Below are 23,755 nucleotides of genomic sequence, written 5' to 3' on the forward strand. Positions count from 1 at the left end.
TTGGAGACAAAGGTGATAGGTATTTATGAGAAAGGAAAGGGGGACAATTACATCAATAGAAAAAAGGCATTTCTTTTTTTTCCATGGGAAAAATATCATTTTATTTTACAAGTAGGTAATAGTTTATTGCATGATGTCATAATTGATTTAATATATTGTGGGAACATTTAATTCCAAATTTGGGCTATTGTATACATCTGTGAAGTAGACATCCTTGCATGTATGTTTTGAGCACACAGGAAGACTAAATTGGAACAGAATTGTTTGATGATAAGACTCTTGAAATTTTCTGATAAATATTGCTAGTACATTTCAGAAAGGCAGTATCAATTTGTACTCCCAACAGCAATATATGAGATCTTCTTTTGGGCCCCAACTTGCCTGTTTGAAAGGCAAAGATAGTATTTCATTGATTATTCAAGTGGCATTGCTTTGATTAGTCATGAAAGTGAATAAATTTCTCTTATTTACTGAGTCCCCAAAATCAAAAAATTTCAAAACTTTCTTAGGCATTTCCTAAGCACACAGAACTTTAAAAGATAGGAAGGTATTTCTACAGGTGCAGATAAGCTAACCTAATGACTGTACTTCTAAACATTTTAAATTTCCAATCCAGAAGTATTCAGCCCAGTAGTCATAGTGTCTGTTTATTGTTTTTTTAATTAAAAAAATAAAATTTTATTTATTTATTGGAGAGAGGGTGAGAAACAGAAAAACGTCAATTTTGTTGTTCTACTTATTCATACACTCATTGGTTGAGTCTTGTATATACCCTGGGAGGGGATCAAACCCATGACCTTGGCGTATCAGGGTGGTGCTCTAACCAACTGAGCCACCTGGCCAGGGTCTCTGCTGTCTTACTGTCTCTGCAAAATTTGGGACAAACGGTTGCTCAGGGCCAGTCCAGAGGTTTTTAACATTCCAACATTTGATGCGTGCAAGGCCGTTCCTCTGGGATGGTAGCCCAGCTGCTGCTGTATTTTCATTTTTTAAAGATTTTATTCTTTTTACTTTTAGACAGAGTGGAAGGCAGGGAGAAAGAGTAGGAGAGAAACATCACTGTGTGGTTGCCTCTCACGTGCCCCCAACCGAGGACCTGGCCCACAACCCAGGCACGTGTCCTAACTGGGAATCGAACTGGCAACCCTTTGGTACACAGGCTAGTGTTCTATTCACTGAGCCACAAGAGCCAGGTCTAAAACTCTTAACATTTCATCTCAAAGTAGATGCCAGCTCTTCAGACACACAACACACCAGCAGAGGCAACGAACAGCTGAGCAGGAGGCCAGGAGTACATTGTCAAACATTTTTCTGAGAGGCAAAATGGGTCAAGTCCCCCGGACTGGACTAGTATGATTGAATGGGCTGATTTGTAGAGAAGACGGAGTAAATGGGGAAAAGCTCCAACTCTAGGCCCCTCCACAGCTATAACAGAACTTGTTTGAAGCTCATACAGGCTCATTGTCCTCTGATTCAACTTCAGCCTGTCTTGCAATTGACTTTTATTTAAGTGCTTTTTTTTTCCAGGAGTTATGTTTCCAAAAAATCACCAGTAGAAAGTGAGTATTTACTAAGATTTGAAATCACAGCGGATTAGTCCTGACTGGTAACAGAAGTGTGTTTGAAAGCACATATGCGCACTTTCTCCCTCTCACGTGGATCAGTTTATTTCCGTCCAACTCTATCTTTATTCAAAGGGTGTAACTTTGTCACCAACCCCTGCAAGTCAGGGACAGGTGGTCATTCCGCTCACAGCAATAGACCGTATTGGGTAAAACAGATCAGAAATTTTATTCTTTGATCAAAGAATAGAGAAGTACAAGTTTGTGCTGGAAAGATCCCTTCTCCCTAACTCTGGGGAATTAGGAAAGTCTTAAATACTTTTGGGAGGGGACAGTTAGGGAAGTTTGGGGGCGGAGATTTTCAAGGAGGGGTGATTTTTTTGAGATTTCCAAGAAAGCACATGCAGTTGCCAAACATGCTTAAGACATGTTGGGTTGCGTCCTGGGGGGAAGCACAGAACCCCTAAACGGGTGAGTAGCGCCACCATTGGAGCCTCGCGGTGGCGGCGCCTCTGGTGGGTTCGCCGGGTGGCCTGCGCGCAGGGTGCTGCGGGCAGTTGCAGGAGCGCCCTCAGGACCCACTCCCGCTCATTCCCGCCTCTACCTGGCTGGGAGGTCCGCGGTTCTTCGACTTGGGGTGATTTGGGCGCGTAAACTGACTAAAAAAATCGACCAGGTGTTTCATGACCTACAAGGACTTGTTCTGTAAGAAGAGAGGCCCCCCCCCCTTGCACAGTCTGCCTGCCAAGGCGGAGGAGTGTTTATAGAAGGGAGCGGAAGTTGAGGGAAGGGGACCATGGCACACAGAGCTTTATTATTAACAGAATTCCTCCTGTGAGTTCTCCCGATTGCGATTGCGCGGGGTGCGAGAACTTCCACAGGCCCCAGCTCCTCTCATAGACACTCCGATTTAAGTTTGCGTAAAGGGCCTCTTGGTCTCCATCCGGTGTGGCCCCCCTAAAGAGTACCCTAAATATACCACGGATTCCTTTTCTTTCAAGAGCTGGGTATTAGTGTGACCGATTTAATATATTTTTTTAAAGATTTTATTTATTTATCTTTAGAGGGGAAGGAGAGAGGGAGAGAAACATCAATGTATGGTTGCCTTTTGTGCGACCCCTGCTGGTAGTTAGCCTGCAAGGAACCGGCCTGCAACCCAGGCATGTGCCCTGACTGGGAATTGAACCGCGATCGTCTGGTTCGCAGGCCCGCGCTCAATCCACTGAGCTACGCCAGCCAGGGCTCCGATTTAATATTTTTAATGGCTTAAAACGGCACCTGTAACATGCTCATTCACGCCCTGCAGGTTTTTCCTGCATTTAATTAACTAATTTCTGCATAAATTAATTACACTTAATTACTTAAGTGTAATTAAATACATTTGGCATGTAACACTGTGCATACAAAGTTTAAGGTGTACAGGTGTTATTTTAATAATTTGTGTATCGTAGCGTGCTTGCCAGGTCGTAGGGATAATTATCACGTTACATAGTTGTATATAGCAGGTTCTTGAATGACGTCAGTTTGTTCATTGTGGTTTGGTTATAATGGTTGGTACGATACCCAGGAACTCAAGTCTTGTTTATATCAGTTAGCTTGTGGTGAAATAGGTTTCCTCATGTGGTGTCACTTAAAGTCATAGACGCTATCTGTGATGTTGAGTGAGGGTTTACTGTACAGTATTATGGTCTACATTTATTATACTGTGCATTCGGTCTCTTATGGCTTATTTATGACTCCTTACAAGTGTTTACCTGTAAAGGACATCAGCCAGTGTTACTATCTTCCACTTCCATCCCCTGGTAACCACCATTTTACCCTTTTTACGGGTTGGACTTCTTTAGATTCCATATGTAAGTGAGGTCAGACAGAACTTGTCTTCCTCTGGTGTGTCTTGCTTAGCAGAATGTCCTCAAGATCCATGCGAGTTGTCACAAATGGTAGGGTATCCTCCCTCCTGGTGGCTAAAGAATATTCGTGTGTGTGTGTGTGTGTGTGTGTGTGAGAGAGAGAGAGAGAGAGAGAGAGAGAGAGATGGAGAGATCGTAACTGTTCATCCATTTATGGGCATCTTGGTTATTGTGAATAATGCTGTGATAAAGAGTGTATATATGTATTACATCGAAATCCCGTTTTCATTTCCTTTTACCCAGAAATTGGATTGTGAGACCCTGTGATGATCTATTTTTAATTTTTTGAGGACCCTTGTATGGTTTTCCACGTCATGATTGTGATACAGACATAGTCCCAGGTCCCTGAACAAACCAAGTTTCTGACCTCTGTACAGACCAAGTACTGATCCCTAACAGCACAAGTCCCTAGTCTCTGTACAAAATGAAGACCCTATCTCTGTCCAAGAGCATGTCTCTGACCTCTTTTCTAAATTCTTTTTTCAAAATTTTCTTTTCCTTTTTTTAAAAGATTTTATTTATTTATCTTTAGAGAGGAAGGGAAGGAGAGAAGGAGAGAAATATCAATGTATTGTTGCTTCTTGTGAGTCCCCTGCTGGGAACTGGCCTGCAACCCAGACATGTGCCCTGACTGGGAATCGAACTGCGATCATGTGGTTCGCAGGCCCGCACTCAATCCACTGAGCTACACCAGCCAGGGCTCTTTTCTAAATTCTTAATCCCAGTAAACCCAGTTCTATGATCCCTGTGTAAGACCAAGCCCCTGATTTCTGTATACACCTACTCCCTGATCCATGTACAAACTCTGATCTCTGTAGAGGTCAAGTCCCTGACTGTTCCTTTGACAGAGTCCCTGGTCCCTATACACACCAACTCCCTGACCCCTGTAAGACAGGTGCAAAAATTGGAACTCAGCTCTGTCTCAAAAGCACATTCACTTCCTGCTCCAGATAATCATTCAAAGCTTCACCATCTCACCCCTCAGTGGTGAAATGTTGCATCGACTCAGGCATCATTCTGTGGACGGGTGCACAGAGGGTCTGAGTGAGCACGTTAGTTATGTATTACTGTATTACAATGGCACCACAGACTCATGGCATTAAGCAACAGATTATTCTCTCCTAGGTCCAGGGCCAGGAAAAAACGGCACGACCTCTTAGGATCCTCAAGGGCTGTAGTCGCCATGCCAACCAGGCTGTGGTCTATTCTGAAAGCCAGTCAGGGAAAGGATCCACTTTGGAGCTGCTTTGTGATTCCAGAACACACTGCTCAGAGCTGGCCCAGCCCTCACAGGTTAAGGGGGCAGTGCCCACCAGACTGCCCTCACTTTGGATACCAGCGCCAAACTCAGGTGTCCTCAGGCCACCCTGACCAACAGCTGAGAATTTGGGAGTTCCCTCCTATCCCCACGATTGGCTAGAGCCACTGAAAGAATAGAAAGGAAGTGTCAAACTTAGGGTGACGATGTTATTGTGAAGCAAACAAATCAGTGCCGGCTAACGGAAGAGACACACACGATGAAGTCTGGAAGGGTCCCCAAAGCGAAGCTTCCTATATCCTCAGGACGTGTCTGCTCTCCCGGCACGTGAGGGTGGGTCACCAACCAGGGAGCATACGGAGCTTCAGTATCCAGCATTTTTAGTGGAGTGTCTTCAACAGGTGTGGGTGATTGAATTGTTGCCCACGTGACTGGAGTCTGTCTCCAGCCTCCCTCTGTCCGCAGAGGCTGGTAGCACCGGGCTGACATTCCCAACACGTGAATCACAGGTTTGGTCTTCCTGGCATGAACAGTGCCGCTGCTCCCCACCCCCCCCCACCCGAGGCATTTCTTGGCATATTACTCTGTGTAAAGGATACCTCTCACTTAAAAAAAAAAAAACGGTCCTGATCGGTGTGACTCAGTTGGTAGGGTATCCTTCCACAAAGCGAAAGGTCACGGGCTCAGTTAGCAGCCGGGGCGCACCCCTGGGTTGCAGGTTCAATCTGCAACTGGGGCACATGTGAGAGGCCACCAGTTGATGTCTCTCACATTGATGTTTCCCTCCCTCCCTTCCCCTCTAAAAATAAATCCTACTAAAAATATATAAATTTTATTTCCTTAGAAGAAGGAAGTCTAAACTGGAGATTTGAGGAAAGGCATCCCCATTTGTCTCCTCCCCCAAGGGGCTTCTGCCCCATTGTCCAGCCCCCTGTGGGAGGTTCTTCCTGGATCCAGATCTCTTACTGGCTACGTCTTAAGGGTCGAATACACACAGGTTTCCAGAGATTGCGCCATCTGGTTGGAAGGGCCCTCACTCAGGGCTCTGGCATTCAGCTCAGCATACATCACTCCTTGAGGTTCTTCAGCTCTTGACTCCTGAGATCCTTCATCCTGAGGGTGAGCAAGGAGAAGAGGATCAAATCTCCCAGAGAGGAGTGTTTTGTGGTAACGATGGAGCAGTCATAACAACAGAACAGTAGACAACTTTCAGGAGACTGCCCCAGCACCCCCCAGTCCTCAGGTGAGGTCGCTTCCCCTCTTGAGGGTTAGCAGGACCTAGCATCTTGCATCTGTCAGAGGAATAGAGCAAACGCAAAAACACGCCAAAAAAGCAGGGAGGCCATGTCCAAGATGAGGTTGTGAAGGATGGTTCCTTCTATCACGGTTCCTCCCACTTCTCTGCTGTCCCCTGGCTCACTCAACACTGATGAAGTCATCTGCCATGTTACCAGCTGCCCTTTGGAGAGGCCCATATGACCAGCACGGTCTCTGGCCAGCAGCCGGCCAGGAAGTGAGTCCTGCCGACAACCACCTGAGTGAGCATGGAAGCACATCTTCTCCTAGTCAAGCCCTGATAGGCCCTGGCCGGCACCTGCGTCACAGCGCTGGGAGACCCAGAGTGAGAGACCCAGCTCAGCCACTGCAGAGCTGACCTACGACCATGTGAGACGACAAATGTTGCTTTAGACCACCACATATAGGGGATGACTTGTTACACAGCGATAGATAATTTATACTAACAGCTACCAAAACGAGTGTTAGTAGGAAACATCCAGGATGAGTAAAGCCATAGGGACAGAAATCATATTAGTATATTAGTCAGTGACTGCCAGGGGCTGAGGGAGGGGGGAGGTAATGGGGGAGCAACTGCTGAAAGCGTGTGGGGCTTCCTTTTGGAGTGAAAATGAAATGAAAATGCCTGGAATGAGATAATGGAGATCATGGCCCAACAGTGAATGTACCACACGTCGCTGAATCATACACGTTACAATGGTGACTTTTACGTGTGTTTTCTTGCAATTTTTAATATTTATTTCTCTCCCAAGGATATGTTCATTGATTTTCTAGCGAGAGAGGACAGGGAGAGGGAAACATCCATGCGAGAAACATCAATCAGTTGCCTCCTATAGGCACCCCAACTGGGGATCAAACCCGCAACCTTTTTGGTGTATGGGGTGACCCTCTAACCAACTGAGAGCCATTCGGCCCGGGATTGACACAATTTTTCAAAAAATCGAGTTACAAAGGGAAAAAGTAAGGGCTACGGTGAACATTGCCACTCAGGGCAGGCGCAGGATCTGCTGTGTGGTGCACGGTGAGGCGGGCGCTTTAAAGCAGGATCTTACCACGTTTTCACCAAGAGGTGGGATTGTTGTCCTCAGTGTCCAGGTGAGGAAACAGGCTCAGAGTGGGAATGTCACTTGCCTGGGGTCCCGCAGATAGTTATAATAAGGACAGCTTCCAGGTACTGAGTGCTGACGGCACACCTGGCATTTCCCCCATCTTTCTGTGGCTGGGAGTTCAGTAAGCCATCCCGTTAATCCTATGAGGAACTTCAACCCATTTAGGGCATGGGAAGTGTCCTCGCAAAGGTGACTTGGGATGAGGTCCCATAGCCAGAGAAGCATAGGCAAGGCCAGACTGGGTTCTCTTGAAATGTACAGGAAGGGTTGGAGCAGAGGAAAGCAGGAGCCCAAACCATTACCGCGACGACAGGAGCAACGGAGAGCCTGGATGGAGCAAGAGCCGATGGGGAAACTCACCAGGGCAGGAAAGGAGCTCATCATAGCTGGAGATGCATCTGGGGGAGAGAAGATTCTGCTGTTGGTTTGTGCCGAAGATTGAGGGGTCAGGTCTGCACATGCGCACAGCTACACATGTACTCTCACACAACACATGTGCATGCACTACTACATGTATGCACAACACAGCCACACAAACCACATGTGTGCACAAACAACATACAGATGCCTATGTAAAAGCCCACGGATTGTACTTGCTCTGAATGTATACTTGTGTACATGTTCATGTGTATGTACCTACCTGCACACTGCATGTGCAGGCTCACATGCACACAACCCTCATGTGTGCACACCTATACATGCATCACATATTAAAACACGTTTAAACACAGACCCCACACTACCACCTTCTTTCCCAGGTTGATTACCTGTCACGACTTCAGGGTTCTTAGAAGAGTGGTAGCTGAGAGAAACAGAATGGAGCATTGTAGATTAAGGAAGGTAGAGAGAGAAAAGCAAGGTCACCACCCCAGTGTCTCTACCTATACCCAGCTTGGATGCCGGCCCCCCCACCCCCGTCTCAGGTCTCCAAGTCACCCTGCGCTGGAGAAGGTAGGACTTGGAGCCAAAGAGAAGGAAATGGTTGGGGGAAAGAATCCAAGGGAAGGGCATTGAGTGAGATGTGGAGGATGGTTGTGAGAAGAGAGAACATGGAGACCTGGGGTGACTGCGGGAACTGGTCTGGGACACACGAAAGGTTGATGTAACAAAGAAGGGTAAGTAGTCCAGAAATGGTGAGGGACGAGTTAAGTGTTGGCCGACGGGGTGCCTGAGTGGCCTACCGTTTTGTCTTCCTGTTACGAGCTGCCCCTGGGGATGGAAAAAGAGGAGGGAACAGATTAGCCCCCTGATGTTAGCTGGGTCATTATGTTTCTCCACTTCCGCCCGAAGACCCACCCACTTCTCTCCTGAACTCACCACAGCAGGTGCTTTTGTAGATGAAGAGGAAGGCTGCAAGGAGGAAGGCTGCAAGGAGGAAGAGTGAGGCGCAGGTGACAATGGGGATGATTTCAGTGGTCCCTGGGGAGAGGAGAGCAGGGATGAGGCCCAGCTGATACCTTGAGACCTGATCTGATGCCGAAATGTATCTCCCATTGATTGTGCGTCTGTGATGAGCTGGAAACTCACTCCGTGTCTCACACCCACAAGGATCCCGGAAGGGAGATGGCACGATGCCCATTTTACAGAGGTACGAGCTGAGGGGGTCAGGGACTCGAAAGACTTCTGAAGGCACTGAAATACTGAGTAGGCAGAGCCCCAACCCCACCCACTTCAAAAGGCATTGCATGAAACCACCATCTTCGGACATCACCAAAAGAGAAATACCCCAGCCATACATAGCTTTCTGGGAGCCTCTTCCTGTGTTTGAAGGGCTCTGTATCCCAGGAGTCCCTCTTTTCTTACCTAGTGTTCCTGCTCTCTCGTCAGACTCTGTTTCATCTAGAAGACAGAATTCAAGTTGCAGAACAACCATCACAACAGTATAGCATCAATGTATAGTCTTTTTTTTTTTTTAAGATTTTATTTATTTATTTATCTTTAGAGGGGAAGGAGAGAGGGAGAGAAACATCAATGTATGGTTGCCTTTTGTGCGTCCCCTGCTGGTAGTTAGCCTACAAGGAACCGGCCTGCAACCCAGGCATGTGCCCTGACTGGGAATCGAACCGCAACCCTCTGGTTCGCAGGCCCGCGCTCAATCCACTGAGCTACGCCAGCCAGGGCCTCAATGTATAATCTTTAGAACTCTATATTACCTGCAGATGTGCACCTATATTGCAAATGTATAGAAACATGCATAGAAATGATGCCACTAAGATCAGAGTGAAGTTTCTTTTGGGGGAAAAGGACTTGGTTTGTGGGAAGAAAACAACACTTAGCAAATATGACTAAATGTGGACAAGTGTGATTCTGGGTGGTGACGAATGACTATCATTCTATTCTGGGTTGTTGTTTTTTTTTTCAATTTTCTCAAAAATTGAAAAGCAATTTTCAAATTTCTCAAAAGGAAGCTCTTAAATGTAGGATATACTATAAATAACATATTTTATCCTATTGGTTATATTTTTCTGGAGAATCCAGTCTAATACAACTGGGCAGAATTCTTTTTAAGTCGGATAAGGCTGCAGTTCCCAGGACAGAGGGAGAATCTCGCCAATTTTCCGTAGTGCTTCTGAGGACAAAATAGTAAATAACCCAGCCCAGCATGTTTTCGGTGCCTAACCTTTCATCTTCCCCATGGCCATGTAGCTGTTTTGTAATCCTGTGGTACAGAGAGGTTGGGATCAAGGAGGAGTGGGCTTAAAAAAAAACAAACCCATAAACTAAAGCTCAAAGTGCCTACTCTAATAGCATGGGGTCACACGCCTGTGAGTAGCAGAGTGTGGCTGAGACCACATTCAGGCTTCACTAGCTCTGCGGAGGTGACACACATCACTCTGTTGCTTTGCCATCTGTGCCTTGGAGTTAACCCAAGCAGACGAAGTACACCCTGAGTCCCTAGAGCTCCCCTCTTTCGCCTCTTGCTTCGAAGAAGGGAGTGGCCATGGGGTGTCCACAGTTTACTTTCAGCCATGTATTTCATCTGTTTCCCGTGACCCTGGCCTTCGGGGAGTCACCTCTCTGTCCGACCAGCCTCGGTTTCCATCTCAGGCACCATCAGGAAGTGGGGTGCTGTTTGTCACAACCTCCTCCTGTCAGTTCACTGTCCCTGCCTGCTGGGTCCTGTTTTATGTGGAACCAGGGTCCACATTGAGCTGGTTCCAATTCAGAAATAGTAACTGGGAAATGAGACAAATGGAACTCTGGAATAAAGGACCTTCAAGTGGCCTTGAAGACCGATGATGCTGTTTGGTGGTAAATATTTCTTGAATAGCCACTGACTTGGGGCACATATTTTCGGTGATTAGAGGCTTCAGGGATTGGAGGAGAGTATGTCGTTTACCCCCAAAGTGCCTGCCAAGAACTCTGGTGTCTGACTGGAAACTAGACAATGGGTTTCCTGCAGGATTTCTCAACTTTTGCATTATTGACCTGTAGAGCTAGATGACTCTTTGTGGGGAGGGAGTCCCATACATTGTAAGATGTCTTGCAGCACATCTGATGTCTACCTCCTAGACGCCGGGAGCATCCCTGCATCCCCAGTTGTGGCCACCAAAGATGTCTCCAGACATGGCCATTTGTCACTGACTTGAGAACCAATGGTTTAAGGAAAATGAGGAATGAGGTCAAGGTCAGTTACTTCTCTTTCCTTTCTGTCAGGACTTCTGCCACCCAGCTGGCTCTCTCTGCCTCCTGCCTTGGCCAGTTAGATAAGCTTCACATCTCTGCAAGTTCAACACACTGGTGTAGCAACAGGCTTAGAGTTCTGGCCCTGCAACAGCTGTGTGAAACTGAGGGTTTGTAAAAGGCCCTGGTGACACCCAAAGCGGAACTCCTGGGCCATTTTCAGTAATCCATCTGTGCACCTGCACCCAGTCTTCTGCCCTCCAAGCACACCCCTCTGCCATCCTCCTTTTTTCCTCAGCCTGTGGCCCTGGTGACAGTTGGCCCTTCAGGGTCATGGCTGAAGGAAGACAGGAAAGGTCTAGATTGAGCTTCATAACACTTGCCCGGGCACCTGATACATCAGCATATTCATGTCAGAAGCAGCAGCAATTGTGACCATCGAGGAAGAAAGTCCCCTCATATGCCATGAATAAATGGAAGAACGGGAAAATCTATTAATCACCAGCTGTTGAGTAACCGAAAACTTTAAAATAAAAGTTCCCTTTTTTATGGAGAGCAGGTCCAACTTACTATGTCTTTCTTTCCCATTTTGCCTCTCTCTTTGTCATCACTTTTGGAAAAGACCACCTCATCTGTGCTTAACTTTGTCGGATGCAATTGCACTGAGTTAAAGAGACAGACAGACACACACCCCTGGCATTTTTAGAACCTGGAATACCTGACATGTCATCATTTCCCACGAATCTTCGTAATTAGTAGTAATGATAAGAATACTTGCCATTATTATGAGAGGGATACACTTTTTTTTTTTTTAGAAAGAGAAACATTGGTTTATTGTTCCACTTGTTGATGCATTTATTGGTTGCTTCTTGTATGTGCCCTGATTGGGCATTGAACCCACAACCTTGATGCATCGGGATGATGCTCTAACCAACTGAGATGCCTGGCCAGGGATGTAGTTCTTTTTTTAAAAAAACATTTTATTTCTTTATCTTTAGAGGGGAAGGGAAGGAGAGAAGGAGAGAACTATCAATGTATGGTTGCCTCTCGTGAGTCCCCTGCTGGGAACTGGCCCGCAACCCAGGCATGTGCCCTGACTGGGAATCAAACCTCGATCCTCTGGTTCGCAGGCCCGCGCTCAATCCACTGAGCTACACCAGCCAGGGCTAGGAATGTAGTTCTTGATAGAACTGTTTTGGAATTCAGAGGGAGAAGTTTGGGGTGTTCAGAGTATGTTTGTGGTATTTGCTATGCACCAGACATGGGTTTGGAAAGGATTTTGGTAAAATGACTCATCAGAATCTCAGCACAAGTCCATTGTGTTGGTGCTCCGTACTGTCAACCCCATTTAACAGATGAAGAAACTGAGACAGAGAGAGGCTAAGTAATCCGCAGGAAAATGTGTCATTACGGGGCCCAACTAAAATCCAAATGGCTATAAGCATCTGCAAAACAAAACTCCCTTTATAACCTTCCAGACCATGGGGCCATCTGCCTGAGTGATGGGTGCCTAGTTCTTGCTCAGATGGTTCTGGTGGTTTGAATGTTTTGCCCCAGTGATCTGTCCCTGGAGGAGACATTGACTACCTTCACTCTGACCTAGAAAACAGAATGGAGTAGACAAATGGGCCATAGAGCGGGGAAAATATCCCAAAGAACACGACAAGGGGACAGGGTGTTCTCTGGGGTCTCTTCTGTAAGGGTCCTCATCTCAGGCATGAGGGCTCCGCCTTCATGACCCACTCACCTCCCAGAGTCCCCACCTCCCAATACCATCCTGTTGGGAACACTAGGAGTTCAACATACGGATTCGGTGTAGGGGTTCCTCAAAAAAATTAAAAACAGGCCCTGGCACGTGGGGCTCAGTGGATTGAGTGCTGGCCTGTGAACCAAAGGGTCACTGGTTTGATTCCCAGTCTGGGCATGATTCCCACGTGCCTTTGTGGTGGGCTAGGGCCCCAGGAGGGGATCTCAAGAGGCCACCACACATTGATATTTCTCTTTCTCCCCCCTTCCCATCTCTAAAAAGAAGTAAAAATTAAAAACAGAACTCCCTATGATCCAGCAATTCCATTCATGGGTATTTACCCAGAAAAATTAAAAGCAGGGCCTCAAGGAAATATTTGCACACGCATGTTCATAGCAGCGTTATTCACGATGGCTGCAAGGTAGAAGCAACCCAAGTGTTCATAAGTGAGCTAATGTGAAAACAGAATGTGGTCTAGCCATACAACTGAACATCATTCAGCCTTAAAAGGGAAGGAGCCCTGGCTGGTGTGGCTCAGTGGATGAGTGCTGGCCTGCAAAGCAAAGGGTCGCTGGTTCGATACCCGGTCAGAGCACATGCCTGGGTTGCGGGCCAGATCTCCAGTAGGGGACACTCGAGAGGCAACCACACATTAATGTTTCTCTCTTCCTCTCTTTCTCCTTCCCTTTGCTAAAAATAAGTAAAACCTTTTTTAAAAAGGAAGGAAAAAAATTCTGCCCTGGTTGGTGTAGCTCAGTGGATTGAGTGCCAACCTGCAAAGCAAAGGGTTGCTGGTTCAATACCCAGTCAGTGCACATGCCTGGGTTGTGGGCCAGGTCCCTAGTAGGGGTGCACTCAAGGCAACTACACACGGATGTTTCTCTCCCTCTCTTTCTTTTTCCCTTCCTCTCTCTCTAAAAATAAAAAAAAATTAAAAAGAGGAAGGAAATTCTGATGTGCTACAACATAGAGGAACCCTGAGGACATTTATGCTAAACGAAATGAGCCAGTCACAAAATACAAATACTGTATGATTCCACTTCTGTGAGGTGTCTAGACTAGTGAAGTTCATAGAGACAGAAAATAGGATGCTGGGTGCCAGGAGCTGGGCATGGGAAGGGGTTGTTTAATGGGGACAGAGTTTCAGTTTTAAACATGAAGAGAGTCTTGTGGGTGGACAGTGGTGACTGCAGCACAACGATGTGGATATACTTAACGCCACTGAACCGTGCACTTAAAAGTGGTTAAAATGGTAAATTTTATATTGTGCATTTTTACCCCTTGTAAAAAACCATCCCTTAAAAGAAAGTCCAGGCAGGAAAAGAAGACCTCCACTTGGTTGAGCTAAAAGGCATGACCGGTAGATGATCAACATAAAACAGACCTTTCAGGAGCCTCTCAGTCTGTCTGTAAAGGCATTGAAGTTCCTATTGCATCACTCCATGAGACGTCATTCACATTCTAGTCTAAATGAATTGTGTCCTGCCAGGAGGTAGGCAATAATTTTGTGGCTAGATCTTACTTTCTAGCGGGGTCAGCTATTATAAATCCACCAAGCTTCCTTCCCTGTGATTCCCCACCACGCACACTCCCTCTGTGAGCAGAAGATCCTGTCCACTCTACCACAGGGTCCTGGCCCTAACTTCCTTATTCCCAGGTGACTTTTCCCCCCAAGCTCCTGAATTTTGTAAGGACAGAACCTCCCTCTGATATTCTCCAGGTGGCAGATAATTCAACTATTGTCCTTCTCATGGTAAAAACCTTACCTGTCACCCAGACCTCAATGTGATCACTGGGCCCTGAGGCCCAGAAAGGAGGGTGTGGTTGGTAGAACACACAGCTGTAGTTCCCAGTGTCGCTGACTGTCACACTTTGAAGGGAGAAGTCTGTCTCCTTTCCTCTTTGACTGTGGAGCTGTATGGGTGTTGGAGTTCCTTTCTTCAGTAGAGCAAACACGTGAGAATCAGTAATATATCTGGGCTTCTGACAGTGCAGAGTCACATTTTCTCCTGCAGTCACCAGGCCCCTATGGTGAGCTTGGAGGGAAGGTTTAGCTAAATACCCTGTAAGAGAAGAAAACTTCAGAAGTCATGGGAGAAGCCTTGGGCACCCCCTCAGCCTTGCTGTCCTTGCAGGATTCTTAGGGAGTGTGGGAAGTGACAGTCACCTGATCTCACCCTCTTTCTGCTCTGACTCCAGGAAGTAGGTGTCCCTCCTACAAGCCCTGGATGAAGCCATGGTCCTCCACTCTGTTCCTGTCTTTCCCATCACCCCCTCCCCGTCTACACTGGAGATGAGACTCCCTGACCCACTCCCCTCCTCTGGATCCCCCGTCCTCCCTGTCTTAGGAAAAGCATGTTTCATTCTGAGCACCCCGTCCTCACCTGTCACCACTAGTAGAAGGACATCACTGGATGGTGACCTGATGCTGGGGCTCATTCTTCTGTAGTATTCACAGGTGTACTCTCCAGCATCACTGTGTGTTAGATCAGGAAAGGGAAATTTCACAGAGGGGAAATTCCCCTCTGGGGAATCAGGAGATGCTGAGGACTTCACAGAATTTCTTCCCTTTCGGAGAACAAAGTTGACCTCCCCGGTAGGAGCTGAGCATTGCAGTGTCACCTCACTGTTGACAGGAACCATCCAGCTGGGCCAGGCACTGATGGAGGGCCTGGGAAGTGACTCTGGAAGGAAGCAGAGTCCAGGGCTGGGTTGGGTTTGCTCACCTGCTGTCAGCAAACCCATTTAAAGAAGGGAAAAAAGTAAGGGGAATTTGGAGTGAAGAGAAGGAAGGTTTTGCGGTGGAAACACTCACCAGGACCTCTCGTGTCTCCCTGGCCAACATGCAGCCCTGCAAAGGAATCGTCCATGAGCTGTAAGCACCAGCCTGGAGCCCATGCTATTGCCCTGCCCTGGCCCCCGAGGGACCATGCAGGGCTTCTGCTGAGGACGGACTCCTCGTGATCAGACTCCCTAGCAGTTCCAGGCCCCTCCTCGGGAACCCAGTTGGCACCAGTGTCGATTGGCAGCTGACGTGTCTTCCCTAGGGCTCCTGTAACGCATCACCACACGGCTCCTGGCTCACAACAACACAAACGGGTTAGAGCGCAGTTTGGTTCGTGAGGTAAATCCAGCATCGTATATCTCACTGGGTAAAATCAGGTCGCACTGATTTTAATCAGTGGTTAAAGTCGGGGTGAGATAGACAGATAGATCCCTTGATGGGCACTTAGGTTGTTTTCGTATTTTCACGATTGTAAATAATGCTGCAGTGAACATAGGGGTGTAGAACCTCTTTCTGTTTAATATTTTATTTATTTATCTTTAGAGAGGAAGGGAAGGAGAGAAGAGAAATATCAATGGATGGTTGCCTCTCGTGAGTCCCCTGCTGGGAACTGGCCTGCAACCCAGGCATGTGCCTTGACTGGGAATCGAACTGCGATCGTGTGGTTCGCAGGCCCAAGCTCAATCCACTGAGCTACACCAGCCAGGGCAGATACCTCTTTTTTAAACCCTTGTCTGAGGGTATGTTTATTGACTATAGAAAGAGAAGAAAGGCGGGGGAGAGAGAAGAAACGTCGATGTGAGAGGGAAACATCAATGAGTTGTCTCCTGCACACGCCCGGACTGAGGATCAAACTTGCAACCTAGGTATGTACCCTGAGCAGGGATTGAACCCACAGCCTTGTGGTATAGAGAACGATGCTCCACCCAGCTGAGCTACTGGGCCAAGGTGATAGCTCTCTAAGATAGTGTTTTTATGCCCTTCAGCTGTATGCCCAGAAGTGAAATCGCTGGGTCATGTGATAACTCTTATTTGTAACTTTTGGAGGAACCTCCGTAGTGGCTGCGCCCATTTCATTCCCTTTCCTCCACACCTTCTCCGACACTTGGTACAGCATCTTCTCCATGGCGGCCATTCAGGCAGGTGGTGAGTATTTGTGGCAGAGACTGCGGGGCCCCCTGAGCCCATCTGACTGTCGGGCCCTCTGTGTAACAAGGTGCCAACACCTGCGGAGACCCTGGGAGCCACTGTTCCCTTCCCTTCCCGAGGTTTCCCGAGCTGTGACTCCCTTCATTCACCCTCCAAATACTTCCTCCCCAAGTTCCCCCAAACTATGACCTTTTACATTTCCCGGGATGACCCTGTGGAAAGTTGGGGTCATTGGAACTGTACAGACCAGACTTTGAACTCGGCTTTGCTTAGTAGCCAGATGCTTTGGGTGTCACACCAGCTGTCACTCTCAAGATCCTCAACTGGCAGTATGAGGGGGTGAGTATTTTGCAAATTTTTTCTAAGACCAGTAGCATGACTTGAAGTCATACAAAGACACAAGATTAAGTAATACTGATTTTGTGAGAAAGTCGTTCTCTTGTTCTGTCTCTGTCTTTGTCATGGAAGAATACTGTCAGGTGCTGGTCTCCAACCCATTTCTTTTTATGTGTTGATTTTTGAGAAAGGGAGGATGTGAGAGAGAGACAGACAGACAGACGACAGAGATTGATTTGTTGTTCCACTTACTGATGTGTTTATTGGTGGTTTCTTGTGTGTGCCCTGACTGGGGATCAAACCCACAACCCTGGTGTATCAGGATGATGCTCTAACCAGCTGAGCTACCCAGCCAGGGCTCCAACCCATCGTATTCACTTTTATCTCTTAGGGAAAAAGACCAGGGGCAGGGTGGGAATGTGGCCCAGTGTCTACAGTCAGGCAGCAGTAGCTACCAGAACTTCATTATATTATTTCCCTGGCTTACTATAAACTGACAACCACACTGAATTTTTGATGAGTTATACTGACTTTCCATTAATAGAAGTGTTTTATAGTTCTTTTAAAATAATGTTGAGCAACAAAAGAATAATATAAAAACCTGCAGCAACGTGAAGAAGACTATCACTTACATGAAAGAATATAGACGTCACGGACATCTGTCAGAATGCCATTGGGAAGCTCAGGAATGATGAGTTTGGGAAACAGATGAAGGAAAGTGTGTGTAAAGCCCCCGAGAGTGTGTAAACACTCTCAAGTCACGTCCCCCAGGCTGGACCGGGCACAGAGCTCAGATCGCCCAGTATAGGTCAAGGGCTTATCACAGGTATGGGCTGATCACAAGTATGCACAATGTGTGAGAAATTGCTCATCAACTTGTGTAACCATTGTCCCCTTTTACGCGGTGACAGAATTCTGCAGGACCTAGGGCCCTCAGAATCAGACACATTTCTGGTATGTAATATATTCAAGAAATGAAAGTTTTTGCCCTCGCCAGGTGGTTGAGTTGGTTGGAGCATCACCCCACACACCAAATGGTGTGGGTTCAGTCCCTGGTCAGGGCACAAACAGGAACTGATCCATGTTTCTCTCTCACATCAATGGTTTTTTTTCTCTCTCTCTCTCTGTCCCCTCCTTCCCTCTCTCTGTATTCAACAAGCATATCCTTGGGGTGAGGATTTTTGAATGAAAAAAAAATTAGAGCCCAAGCAGGTGTGCTTCTGTGGATTGAGCACCGGCCTGTGAACCCAAAAATGGCCACAGGTTTCATTCCCAGGCAGGACACATCCCTGGATGGCCGGCCAAGTCCGTGGTCAGGGGCATGCAGGGGACAGCTGATCTATGTCTGTGTCCAAATCAGTGTTTCCCTCCCTCTCCATTCTCCCTTCCTTCCTCCCTAAAAAGTAAATGAGTGAAATGTTTTTTAAAAATTAAACTAGAGCCCTGGCTGGTGTAGCTCAGTGGATTGAGCACAGGCCTGCGAATCACAGGATCACGGTTTGATTCCCAGTCAGGGCACATGCCTGGGTTGTGGGCCAGTTCCCAGCAGGGGACTCAGGAGAGGCAACCATACATTGATATTTCTCTCCTTCTCTCCTTCCCTTCCCCTCTAAAAGATAAATAAATAAAATCTTTAAAAAAAGAATGAGAAGAGAAATTTTAAAAAATTAAACTAGAAATGAAAGTTTCTGTTCTTTCCTTATTCCTCTGAAGCCATTACCTAGCCCACAAGTCATAGCAACACCAGCTTCCTCCACAGCCTGCCTCACCACCACCCTCATTGGCCCCCTCCCCTCCCCCATATTTACCAACACAGAAGAAGGCCAGGGCCGGAAGGATCATCGCGGTCCCCTAAGCCTCCTCCCAGGATCTTCCTTGAATTTTGCTGTTTGTGGGAAGTCCAAATGGTCTCTGGACTCCTTGATATGCTAGAACAGTTTTGTTCCGTTTTCAATCCTCCGCTGTTACATACACACAGTTAGGAAATGATGACTATTTATTGCAACACACTCTCAAGTCACTTCCCCCAGGCTGGACCGAGCACAGAGTTCAGATCGCCCAGTACAGGCCAAGGACTGCTCACAAATAGGCCCACTACGTGAGGAATTGCTCATCAGAAATTGCTCATCGGAATTGCTCATGGTCTAAGCGTTGTCCCCGTTGACGCGGTGACTGAATTCAGCAGGACTCAGGGCCATCAGAATCAGAGCTCCACTTCTCTCTCCTGGCTGGTGTCTCTGGTCAACAGGGCGTGAGCGGAAGTGACGTGTCCAAGTTCTGGCTTATGCCTTTGGGAGCATGGGAGGGTGGAAGGGGGTCCAGAGCTGATAAGGACGGGGTGAGAAGTGGTCGGGGTGAGGGGTCCCAGAGGGCAGGGGGCTGGGTGGAAGCTCCGCTCGCCTCTTTCTCAGGACCAAACTGACATTACAGTGAAACTAGAGAACAATCATCCTGAATAAGAAACCGAGGACGACGAGCTGGAGGGAAGCCTTACAACCAAGGACTTACCAAAGCAGCCACGTCAAGGCTGGGAGGAAGGGCATCCACGGGGGGCAGATGAAATTCTGGAGAGAGATTTCAGTGGCTGGCGGGGAGGGTGGGAGGGGGGTTCCCCTGAGAAGGGTGGGGCCCCAATTCCACTTCGGGCTTCCCCAGCCTAGGAGCACCAGAACTGGGAAAGGCACCCACAGAACATCCAGCTGTGGCAAGCAGCGGGGTTTCTGTCCACCAGGGAGAGATGGCTAGAGACACAGCCACCCTCTTAAAGGGTTCACACACAGAATTTCATGGGCAGCCACTAGCCCTGGGCTTTGGGAGAGGGAAGGCAGAGCAGGCCCAACAGAGTTGAGTCCCGTGTTGGTGGCTTGGGGGGGGGGGGTTGTGCCTGCTGGAGGGGTGGCTGAAAAGGGGTGGCACTTCCCATCTGTGGAAGCGCTGAGGACTGTACGAGCTGGGAGCAGCCCTCCAGCAATACCTGCCAGGAGTTGAGACAAAAAGCCTTCAGCTCCCGAACCATAGGATTGCGGTTCGATTCCCAGTCAGGGCACATGCCTGGGTTGCAGGCCAGTTCCCAGCAGGGGACTCACGAGAGGCAACCATACATTGATAGTTCTCTCCTTCTCTCCTTCCCTTCCCCTCTAAAGATAAAGAAATAAAATCTTTAAAACAAATCTATAAAAAAAACAAAGACTTCAGCTCCCTTGACTTTTGGGAGATAACTGTGAAGTGTGTGTTTCTTCCTAGGCTCCTAAGCTTAATCAGTACTAAGGACCAGAAGTGTCAAGTACTGGCAGCACTAAAATCTACAGTATTAACCTACTGCAGTACTAGCGGTATTGGGCTCCAGCAGTATTATAGAAGCACTGTTGAGGTCCAGAAGGATCATTACCAGTGGTATTAAGCTCCTGCAGTGGTAAGTACTAGGATTACTATGCCCTACAGTATTAAGCTCCAGTGGTATTAGTGCTGGTAGCATTAAGCTCTGGCAGTATTAGTCCTTCCAGTAGTGAGCTCCAACAGTATTGGGCTCCGGCAATATTACTAGCAGTTTGAGCCCCAGGAGTATCAGTACTTGAAGTATCAAGCTCCTGCAGTATTGGTACTGGCAGTATGAACTCCAGCAGTATTACTGCTATCAGGATTGAGCTCCAGCAATATTAGAAGTAGCAGGATGAGCTCCAAGAGTTTTTTGTGGTTTTTTTTTTAAGATTTTACTTGTATGGCCCTGGCTGGCGTAGCTCAGTGGATTGAGCGCGGGCCTGCGAACCAGACGATCGCGGTTCGATTCCCAGTCAGGGCACATGTCTGGGTTGCAAACCGGTTCCTTGCAGGCTAACTACCAGCAGGGGATGCACAAAAGGCAACCATACATTGATGTTTCTCTCCCTCTCTCCTTCCCCTCTAAAAATAAATAAATAAAATCTTTAAAAAGAAAAAAAGATTTTACTTGTATGGTTGCCTCTTGTGCGTCCCCTGCCAGGAACTGGGAACTGGCCCCCAACCCAGGCATGTGCCCTGACTGGGAATGGAACCTCAATCGTATGGTTCGCAGGCTTGCTCTCAATCCACTGAGCTACACCAGCCAGGGCAAGCTCTCAAGGTCTTCAACACTAGTTGTCCACAGCAGAATCTGGCTTGAGAACTTCCATATTCTCAGGGACGTGTTTCCCAAATAAGCAACTTGAGTTTGAATCCTTACCCTGGGCTCTGCTCCTAGGGGAAGCCAAACTGAGACCCGTTGAGTGCCTGAGAAACGCACGCCAGGCCCAGCTCTGCACCAGCAGGGTCAGAGGTGGACTTGCAGCAGCCTGGGTTTGCCTTTGGTGGACGGGAGGCCTGTCAGGACGGTGCTGGTGATGGAAATACTAGTTACTGAAGTAACTGGAGTTGAAGCGTATTGACTGTGTCCTCTCGTGAACTCACCTTTCAATGCCACAGTGTTCAGTACACGGCTACCGTCATCCGATAACGATCTTTTATATATATATATATATATAAACAGCAGCATCACAACAGGAAGACAGCACGTCCTTATTATCCCTTCAGTTTTCTCATTTCCCCAGTGATCTCAGAAGTGTCCTTTCTATCAGTTTTTCTAAAAATCAGAATCCAAATCCTCAAAATCGAGGTCGATGAGCTGCATTTGAGAGAGATGCTAGTTTAAAGGTGCCGAAACTCTCCATCTCTCTGCCAAAGTAAGAACCCGACTGAGCCGTCGCTTCTCAGGGGGAACCTCCCCAGCCGCTGAACTGTCTGTCTCTCTCTCGGGAACTCTGCCAGCATTCATTTGGAGGAAGAGCCAAGTGCTCCTGCGGCCTGCAGGGGGCGTACTCGTCTTGCTGTGGAAAAATGCAGAGACGTCCCACCACTTACCTAAGGAAAACCCATTGAAGGCGTTTCTTTGAAGGTTGTTTTCAAAGCACGTGGAAGGGATGTTTGAAGTCTTGAGACTCTTATAAGACCCTTTTGTCTCAGTAACACTTCTGTGTGTAGAGTTATTTCAACAGAAAAGAACTTAGTGTCATGAATATTCACCTAATTGTCCATGTTGCCCCAGGAAACAAGACCGGTATTTTTGGAAATGCTTTCAACTTGACACTCTAAAGAGATCCCTTAAATGAATTATCTGGCTCAGATCTTTGTCATTCTTGTAGGGGGGTTTAAATTATTTTTTATTGATTTGAGAGAGACAGACAGACATGGATTTATTGTTCCACTCATTTATGCATTTATCAGTTGATTCTTGTATGTTCCCTGACCAGGAATCGAACCACAACACTGGAGTATGGGGATGATGCTCTAACCTACTGAGCTACCCGGCCAGAGCACCTGAAGGGTTTTTTTTTTTTTTTGGTTTTGTTTTAAGATTATTTATTTATTTTGAGAGAGAGGGGAAGGGAGGGGGAGAAACATCAGTGTGCGGCTGCTTCTTGTGTACCCTCTACTGGGGACCTGGCTGCAACCCAGGCATGTGCCCTCACTGACAATCAAAGCTGGGACCCTTGCTTCACAGGCTGGTGCTCAGTCCACTGAGCCACCGCAGCTAGGTTTTTTTAAAGTATATTTTATTGATTATGCTATTACAGTTTTTCCATTGTTCCCCTTTATTGCCCCTCTGCCCTCCACCCCCCAACCCTCTAGCATTCCCCGCCTCTTGGTTCATGTGCATGGGTCGTACTTATAAGTACTTTGAATTCTGTTTCCTATACTATTTTTAACCTCTTTATGCCTACCATTTATGCTTCTTCTTCCCCATACCTCCCTGGCCCCCATTTCTCTTTTCCCCCTCCCCACTGAAAACCCTCCACATGATGTCCATTTCTCTGATTCTGTTCCTGTTCCAGTTGTTTGCTTAGTTTTTTTGTTCTCATGGTTTTTCCTTTTCTTATTTTAGGTTCATTTGTTGATAGTTGTGAATTTGTTTTCTTTTAACTGTTGATATTTTTTATCTTTTTCTTAGATAAGTCCCTTTAACATTTCATAGAATAAGGGCCTGGTGATGATGAACTCCTTTAACTTGACTTTATCTGGGAAGCACTTTATCTGCCCATCCACTCTAAATGAGAGCTATGCTGGAGAGAGTAATTTTGGATGTAGGTCCTTGCCTTTCATGGCTTGGAATATGTCTTTCTAGCCCCTTCTTGCCTGGAAGGTTTCTTTTGAGAAATCAGCTGATAGACTTATGGGCACTCCCTTCTAGGTAAGTGTCTGTTGCTGCTTTTAAGATTCTCTCTTCATTTTTAATGTGGGCTAATNGACTTTATCTGGGAAGCACTTTATCTGCCCATCCACTCTAAATGAGAGCTATGCTGGAGAGAGTAATTTTGGATGTAGGTCCTTGCCTTTCATGGCTTGGAATATGTCTTTCTAGCCCCTTCTTGCCTGGAAGGTTTCTTTTGAGAAATCAGCTGATAGACTTATGGGCACTCCCTTGTAGGTAAGTGTCTCTTGCTGCTTTTAAGATTCTCTCTTCATTTTTAATCTGGGCTAATGTAATTATGGTGAGCCTTGGTGTGTTCCTCTTTGGGTCTAACTTCTTTGGGGCTCTCTGAGCTTCCTGGATTTCCTGATAGTCTATTTCCTTTGCCAGATGGGGAAGTTTTCCTTCGTTATTTGTTCAAATAAGTTTTCAATTTCTTGCTGTTGTTCTTCTCCTTCTGGCACCCCTACGATTCAGATATTGGAACATTTCAAGTTGTCTAGAAGTGCCTAAGCCTCTCCTCGTTTTTTTTGAATTCTTGTTTCTTCTTTCTGTTCTGGTTGGATGTTTATTTCTTTCTTCTGCTCCAAATCATTGATTTGAGTCCCAGTTTCCTTCCTGTCACTGTTGGTTCCTTATTTTGCTTTATTTCACTTTGGGTAGGCTTCATTTGCTCCTTCATGTTGCGACCAAGCTTAATCAGTTCTGTGAGCATCCTGATTACCAGTGTTGCTTAGTTCTTTTTCTGAAGCCTTGATCTATTCTTTAATTTGGGCCATA

The 23,755-nt window shown here is 47.0% G+C and overlaps 1 protein-coding gene across 1 annotated transcript; it reads right to left on the minus strand.

Annotated features, from left to right (window-relative positions):
• Positions 1 to 5,673: 5,673 nt before the first annotated feature.
• LOC118986637 (T-cell-interacting, activating receptor on myeloid cells protein 1-like) lies at positions 5,674 to 18,749 on the minus strand. Its single transcript, XM_037045609.1, has 10 exons — positions 18,585 to 18,749; positions 15,322 to 15,357; positions 14,891 to 15,190; positions 14,273 to 14,569; positions 8,939 to 8,974; positions 8,453 to 8,554; positions 8,317 to 8,344; positions 7,903 to 7,937; positions 7,496 to 7,533; positions 5,674 to 5,843 (listed from the first exon to the last, which is right to left on the minus strand). Exons 1-10 carry the CDS (start codon positions 18,616 to 18,618, stop codon positions 5,700 to 5,702), a joined length of 1,050 nt encoding a protein of 349 aa, XP_036901504.1. The 5' UTR covers positions 18,619 to 18,749; the 3' UTR covers positions 5,674 to 5,699.
• Between the last annotated feature and the right edge of the window lie 5,006 nt (positions 18,750 to 23,755).

Source organism: Sturnira hondurensis, unplaced genomic scaffold (assembly GCF_014824575.4).
Source record: "Sturnira hondurensis isolate 20B ecotype Veracruz unplaced genomic scaffold, ASM1482457v3 Scaffold0004386, whole genome shotgun sequence".
NCBI classification, from domain to species: Eukaryota; Metazoa; Chordata; class Mammalia; order Chiroptera; family Phyllostomidae; genus Sturnira; species Sturnira hondurensis.

What these genes read in the sequence shown, in the direction of transcription:
- LOC118986637 (XM_037045609.1), bottom strand. Translation starts at nt 18,618, where the DNA reads ATGATCCTTCCGGCCCTGGCCTTCTTCTGTGTTG. An exon ending in CATTGAGGTCTGGGTGACAG is followed by an intron (nt 8,975 to 14,272) that starts GTAAGGTTTTTA and finishes TCTGTCTTCTAG; the next exon opens with ATGAAACAGAGTCTGACGAG. An exon ending in CTACAAAAGCACCTGCTGTG is followed by an intron (nt 8,345 to 8,452) that starts GTGAGTTCAGGA and finishes TTCCATCCCCAG; the next exon opens with GGGCAGCTCGTAACAGGAAG.